Consider the following 7586-nt stretch of genomic DNA (forward strand, 5'->3'; position numbering starts at 1 on the left):
ACGCTGAACAGAGCCCACGTTGTGTAAGAGACACAAACAGGACAGTTTAAAAAATAAAAAAGAAGTTCCCTTTTCTTTGCAGCAGCAGTATTATTGTCTTATGTCAACCCTGCTCCTGTTACAAGCCTGTCCTAAGGTGGCTTACAACTCCTCAAGCGAGCACGTGTGCCTTTAGACTTTCATTAACCCAGAGCTCTAGCACACTCCACCACTCCCCCTCCCAATGCTTATCTGACTTAGAAGTAACCTTTGCTGGTATGACGCAGCACTTGCTTTCTTACTGCTGCTGCAAGCCAGTGACAAAAAATGCTCTCCTCCATATTTAATAATTGATCTGACAAAGTTCAATATTAAAGGAGGAATAGAGAAGTCACGCACATAACCATCTGCATGAAGCAAGACTAGACATTCCCAGTGAGCCCTGGTTAGTTAGTTAATTAGCAGGAATCCCTCACATACAAGTGACTTCACATTCACTGCTTAGTGTGGCTTGTGGAGGAGATCCCCTTGGCCGCTCTTGCCCTCTCTGCATCTCTGGAGATCACACAGCCCCGTCTTGCAACTCCTTCCCTTCTACCCAAGCCTCAGCACCATTACAGTTACAGGTTTCACCCTGGTTATCCTAGCTGGCCAAAACAACCCTCCCAGCTTTGTGTCCATTGCAAACAAATCACGCTCCAACTTCCAGACATCAGGTATTAGCAGGAATTCAGATGCTGATATCTGAGGCTTATGAGCTGCCTGCAAACCTTCCTCTGTCCCCTTGCAGCACTCCAGGGAAGGTGCACAGCATTGCTCTCCATTTACATTGCTCTCAAAAACACCTTTACTAAGATGGCCTTAAACCACCTGTGAGCAGTGATGACTGTTTGTTCCTTCCCTCTGCCATGTGCTCTTGACGGATAACTTAATCTGTCCCTTCTCTTGCCCTGCTAGTCACAGATAGCCAGAGTAAGCAACAGCGATATCCCCAAAAGACCACATGTCCCATCAGCATCCCTTCTGCAGGAGGACAGCACTCCAGCTTGAGGCTCCCAAGTCACATCCTTAGAAGTCAGTCCTGGACACACTTGGGAGGCTCTCTGCAGTTTTCACACTACTTCTCAATCTTTTTCATCTATCCTTCCCTCACAATCTCCTCTTGGTGTGGCCCAAGACCTTAAACACTGACTTCTGACAGCATCTCCATGAGGCAGGCACAGGCACACAGCTTCACCCACAGCATCAAGGCTTTTTGGGCTCTCTACAAAGATACATTCATAGGAAACAGATGTAGGCGAGAGGTTAAACTCAGGAAAACAAGGGGGGGGTGGGCGGGTGGGAAGGGAGAAGAGTGACAAAGTAGTAGTGGTTTCCCTGTGTCAGCACTCTGTAGAGATAGCTCAGCTGTGGAGTGGAAGAAGGGTGGAGGGACATGGACAGTGCAGTGACCTTGTAACTTCTGGCTGCACGCGTTAAAAGACCCTGTCAACCCTCCCCACGAAGAGATCTCAAAACAGAAGTATTGAGCATTTCAAGCCAGAATAGACGAATTACTGTTAATGTACTGATGTGTACAGTTGCAACGTGACCCCAAGGAGCTCCCACAGCATACCCCTGCTAGCAGACCCTCCGACGGCATGCACGATGAGCCACAACACCAGGAGGCAAAGAGGACACAGCTCAGAAACAGCAAGGAAACTTGGCCCTCTCTGAAGACTTGCTGCAGCCAGGAAGGCTGGGAACAGGGCACCAAGCTTCAGTCCCTGCTTGTACCAACCACCTTGTTTACAGCTGCTCAACCCCAGCTCCAAGGAGGGGCCAGGCAACAGCACTATGTGGAAATACAAATTGTTTGTGAAAATAGAAGCAGCCCCTGAGCAACAAGAGAAGATCCACTGAGGCGTAATGGAAATGAATCAAGCAGCTCTTGGCACCCTGACATCCTCTGATCCTTTGAGCCACCTCCACAAATAGAACATTTCAGAGGGGCTGCAGGTGTGTGCAGCATGCACAAGGTCCAGCCAAGAGCTGTCTCATTGGGGAGCACAGATTCATGTGCCAGCAGGTCACCAGCACAGGAAAGCAAGTGGCAGCATATGACATGCAGCTAGGAGGAGATTAATGGGCAGAGAACCTGCCTAACTACTCACCTACCTAATGCACCTGGTTACAGCAAACAGCAGTTTCCCTCAATCACAGCTCAGATCCTGTTCCAGATCAGTCCATGCCACACTGCTGGGGAAAGTCTCCTACGTGGCTGGCTCCATCTGCAACAGTGCTTTGGGGAAGGGCTGTCTCTGGGCTGACAGTGGTGCCCTCCCCAGATTCTCCTGCCAAGTCTACCTGCATGCAAGCATGCCAGGTCTGACGCACGGGAGTGCCACCTGGGTAAGCCAGCAGCACAGGCTCTGTCCATGTATGCTCACCGCTGTCTCACTGTCAAGCTAGAAGAAGCTGCAAGTCTTTATCAGCAATTACAAGAACTTACTGCTTATTTTTACAGCACTCCCCCTACAAGCAGCAGGATTTCTACTGCCCAATTAGTAGTTCAAGTTACTATTTAAAGAATGACAGCTTAGGTGAGAGGAAGGCTGGCTCAGTAATCATTTATGTCAAGCTCATCGCTGGGGTTTGTTCAGGCTGTTACTGGAACATTTAAAGTCATCCTTTCTCCCAAATTAAGTGCTGTAGGTTTCATGAGAGGGTCAATCATTAACTACTCTTTGCTGACCTCTTCAAATCCCAGGCACACACCACGTTACCAGAGGAATGAGTCTGGCTTTTTCAAGAGTGATTGCCATCTGAGACCGCAGAGAGGAGGTTTCCTTTCATCTTGTTTCATGGATCAGACTGAGCCAAGCAGGCAAGACACCCCAGCCACCCTGGCAATAGCTCTGTGGTACACAGCCTGCTCAGCCTCACTTTCCTCTTTTTTTTTTTTTTTTCTTTCATAAAAAGGCGGGGGACAGGAAAAAAAGAAATCAGGGCCAAAGAGTCTGGGAGCATTGGTTTAAAAAAAAAAAAAAACCAACAGTGAAAGACATGTGCAAACAACTGATCTGCAGTCTGCCCACATAAGAACATGTTTTCTCTTTTCAGGATGGTGTCATACTTCTGGGAACTGGGAGGAGATGTTCTTGCTTTATACCACTGCAAATGCAATTTATTTGGGCTTCCCCTCTCTGCCAGTCCATCCACTTGCACTTCCAGGACCCCCCCTCTGGGGACCCAGCTGAAAGCCTCATATAACAGAGGCACAGTCTCCAGTTAAACTCCCATTCTCTCCCCAGCTGCTCATTTTGCAGCACTTCTGCCCCGGGCCAGCACCTTCCCATGCAGCTCTCTGATACTACCAACAGCTGCTAATCAACACAGCATGTTTCCTGTAGAAATTGAACTTTTACCACATTTACTCTTTTCCTGTTTACAGGGTCACGTGTGCAGCCTTTCCACAAGCCATCATCACATCTTACCAGCTTAGAAGGGACCTTCAGACTGCAAGTTCCCCACCACAGACCCCTAATAAATAAGAACAAAGGGTTGTAAGGCAGCACCTTCCCCCATGCCTGTGTTAAGGCGCATTAACCTGCCGTAAGTGAATTAGCATATCATCCCTTTGGTTTTCTGCAGCCCTGTCTTAGAGGAAGGCCCTCTGTCCAACTAGCTCCTTATCTCTGCTCTTTGTGAACAGTTTAAGCATGTTCAAGTTTGGTTTTTTAAGCATCTCGGACCCAAGCCTCAAGCTTCCTAATCCCAGTAACATCACAGCAACACTAGACCCTGAACAGATCAAGTTCCCCAACAGCCGATAAGGCCTGAATCCTGATAAAGACTGCAGAATCAGCACTTGCACAGAATAAAAGATGCTGCTTCAGTTGGTTAAAGGCCAAGTAGTAGTGTAGTAAAATTCAAATGGGAACAAAGTGCCACTACCAGACTCCTTGTCAGCAAATTTCAAACATACCTCTCAGGATGTGGCCAAACCTGCCACCCAGAACAGGTACAACCCCCCACTCAAACCCTGTTGCACAACTGTGTTGAAAATATTTGTTATTTTGATGTGGATTTTTTTCTAGGTGTCCATCTCCACCCTCATGCAACCGAGTTGAGTCCAGCGGACCCCACATGTTTGCACGGTGGCAGAGTAAAAACCAATACCAGAAAGGAAGGGCAAGCAGGGAAAGGGGAGGGGATTCAACAGGAAGACAAGGAGCCCCTCATGAATTGCAGTCACTTTCTGGGCAGCTGCTGCTACCTTCAGAGAAGAGCCTGCAGAAGGGACAAGGTCTAGTTTTCTCTTTCATTGGAAGGCATCACAAAGTGCAAGAGCTTTTGCTGACAAACGAAAAGCCCTGCCAAGAACCTTTGGCTCATTAGTAAAAGTCTTTTTTTTGTAATACTTACATGCACACAGCAGCATTAGGAACAAGTGCCCAAAGGCTACAGTTATAATTTGTTTGCACCAACCTTCCAGCCAAGTACCCACTAAGGCTGCAGGATTCAATAGGTTATGCTGAGAAAGGCAACCACTGGGTCATCCTAATCCCAGCAAAGGTCAAACTCAGCTTGGTGCCGGTCATTCAGTGAGCACTGCAAGGCAGCTGCAAGGGAGTCTGCTCTCCCCACACTTGGAGCTAGGACTCTTCCCTACCAAATCACTGAGATTATTACAATGAGGACAAAAACAGAGAAAGGAAAATGAGTAAACATGGATGACCTAGGAAACCAGCATAACTGGTCCTCCATGCTCATCACAAGCCATCACTGAGTTCAGCAGTGATGGCCAGGTATTTGAGGACAATGAGAACATTTGACTACATAAATTTCTTTTCAGGGATTAAGTTCTCTTGCCTCAGGGCACAGGTTGGTCTCTGGGAGGAAGAAATTGCCCCCAGGGCAGCAATTTCACCACAGTCCAAACATTTGCAGCTTCCCTGCGGTCTGTGGCACCGGCACTCCCATGGGGAGAGCCAGAAAAACCACAGACTGGCAAACATGGGTGAGAAGCCAAGGTGAATCTCGCTGATTTGGGGCAAAGGCGGATGAATTGAAAGCAATCAAAGCAAAGAGTAGGAGGTGGGCCCCAAGTGAAGCCAGGCTCTTGTCAGCAGGACACATCTCAGGAAGCAGATAGGAAAATGGCTGCTTTCAGAGACAGTCAGCATTTGCTTATCAACTCTCATGCTTTATCTCAGTGGCAGAAAGCCTCCACCCGATAGGTTTAATGAGATTCCTTACACAGGCCTGTGACAAAGTCACCATGGCTTGATGAGAACAGAGCAACCTTGAACAGAAGTCCTAAATGGTCCCCAGCTGCTGGGGACTCTCCTTCACACAGTCTGGAGCACTACCGGAGACCCAAGTGACACAGACACACTTGGAAGCATCGCACCTCAAGCAGAGCACAGGATGGAGATAAAGCAGCCGAGCTACAGCTGGTAGAAGACGCAAACACATACATGTTTGCCAGGTGTACCAACTCAGGCTGCACAGGACTGAGGCAGCCACCCACAGGCACCCAAAGCAGAAGAAAAGACCGTAACAAGCAGCTGATGAATGAGAGGAAAAAATAAAGTATCATCACAACTATTCACAGTCACTTTTTGCTTGGACTTTGTTTCCCCACATTTCAGAATTCCCCCACTATTCTCAGCCATTACCCACTGAGGGTTCATGCACTTATTTCCAGCTCCTTTCTTCCCCTACTGCTTCCTCCTCCATCCCCATGCTCCCCAGCCCTGAATGGGCTGATCCACCTTCTCATCTCATCCACCATCACACATCGCTGGACAGAGCCCAAACACCTAGCTCCTGCTTCTCTTCACTCTGCTATTCCCTCCTCTGAGCACGTGCAAACCTTCTGTCGCTAAACCAGCTTTCCAAATCCATACCACACCTTTACCCTTAGGTTCCTTTAACCCCACTGTCCACCCTACCACACTGTGGGACTCCCCAGACCAAAATTCTCTCCATGCCTAGGCTGGGGATATATGTCCACCTACACCTTGTTTTTCCCAGGGTTATCCTTCCCACTCCACAAGATTGCCTCCTTCCCTGCAAGGCTGTGTCTGCAACATGGCCAGCTGCTTCCTCTGGCTGGGCCAGAAGGTAGATCTCGAGCCCTCATAGAGACACAGCCTCATTTGAGCACATCCTGCGTGTCTGACGAGGAAGAGGAACAAAACGTCAGTAGCATTTACAATAGCATTTACAACGCTACAAGTTGCATCTGCAACTTGTCCTCAACAGCAGCACTAGACTCCTCTAACCTTATAGTCACCCACGCTCTTTTCTCTCCTGCCACTAAGGAAAGGGTGCCTGTAGTTTCCTCCTACAAACTCAGGACACCCTCCCCACAAATTGTCATCTTTGAGAACGCATCGGGCCTTCCCTTGCAGAGATCAGCCAGGCCACCACGCAGAGGAAAAATTCATGGCCAAGTGGAAATGGCTGTCAAGAAAAGCTTTACCCAATCTTTAAGGCTTCTTTTCCAATCGCTCTGCAAAGCGACCGCAACTACAGGCACACTACACCACCACAAGGATGCCATCGGTTTTGGAAAGGTGTGCACATCCCTTCCTTCTACCCCAGGACTGGCCTGGAGCTCAGCCCTACTCTAGCCAGTTCCACACCACCTTAAGACAGGGAACCACACCAGCAAACCTCAGCAGCAACTTATTCACGCAAGCCTCCAGAGCATCCTTACCTGACTCGTGGCACAGGTAGGAATAAAACCCTTCTGCCTTCAGCATGATGAGGAGGGACCCCCAGCCCAGCAGGACAGCAGAGAAGAGCAGGTTCTCAATGATGGCTGTGAATGCCATCCACCAGCGCCGGCGATGGGCGGTAGCAAGCGTGGGTGCCATTGCTGCGTGGGAAGATGGCCTCGTTCAGAGTGTCAACCTGCAGGGATCAGAACAACATCCAGCGAGTCCACAGACACAGCACGTGCTGCTCAGAGAGTGCAAAAACGCATGGCTTAAGAGATCTCTCTACTGGAACGCAAGCAAACCCGCCTGCTGAATGCAAGGCACTCAGGTGTAAAACCCGTTTTTGCAGGTACCAGCTTGCCAAGTAACCTGGAGGGATGGGGGAGCACAGGTGCCCTTGGAACAGCCCCTCCAGCGCACACACCACGCGACAGAGGAGCGTTCAAGGACTCTGTTCCACTTCCCGAGCAACAGGTATGAAAACGCAGCAAATATCAACTGCCTGGAGCCCGCTCCCCCATCACCTGTACGAGGCAGGCGGCCCACTTGTAAGACGGCGAGGAAACATGTGCCAGAACGGGGGGCTTCGGCCAACACCCCAACCTCGTGGCTGCTTGCAGGCAGAGGCTGGGACCGGGGAGGCAGCCCCACGGCCCTAACAGTGGCTTTAGTGACCCACCAGGTCTGCTCTGCCCCACACGGGAGAAGAACGGATCTGCTCTGGAAGGTGAGCGTGGCTCCTATATGTGCCGCGGGTCCTACATCTGCAGTTTATACCACAGATGGCTCATCGAGGAACACTTTTTGCTAACTGCCGGAGCATCCAGCTGGGAGACGAGGTGGGCCACATCCTGCCCCATCCTCGCTGTGCAGAGAGCCAGGTGCACCGGCCGG

The 7586-nt window shown here is 49.8% G+C and overlaps 1 protein-coding gene across 5 annotated transcripts in view; it reads right to left on the reverse strand.

Annotated features, from left to right (window-relative positions):
• The window catches only part of SLC43A2 (solute carrier family 43 (amino acid system L transporter), member 2), a 29782-nt gene extending 22536 nt beyond the window's left edge, over positions 1 to 7246 (reverse strand). For 3 of the 5 annotated variants that reach the window (XR_774754.1, XR_774755.1, XR_774756.1), the window contains exon 1: positions 6689 to 7243. Coding sequence is in view for 1 of the 5 variants with exons in the window: in XM_010573615.1 (XP_010571917.1) it covers positions 6689 to 6848 (160 nt within the window). In the remaining 4 variants the exon portion in view is untranslated. Of the gene's footprint in view, positions 1 to 2136; positions 2420 to 6688 lie in introns of those variants that run through there. The other 2 variants (XM_010573615.1, XM_010573616.1) reach the window with 2 other exon arrangements.
• Positions 7247 to 7586: the final 340 nt, after the last annotated feature.

This window comes from Haliaeetus leucocephalus, unplaced genomic scaffold (assembly GCF_000737465.1).
Source record: "Haliaeetus leucocephalus isolate CR32 unplaced genomic scaffold, Haliaeetus_leucocephalus-4.0 Scaffold395, whole genome shotgun sequence".
Lineage (NCBI taxonomy): Eukaryota > Metazoa > Chordata > Aves > Accipitriformes > Accipitridae > Haliaeetus > Haliaeetus leucocephalus.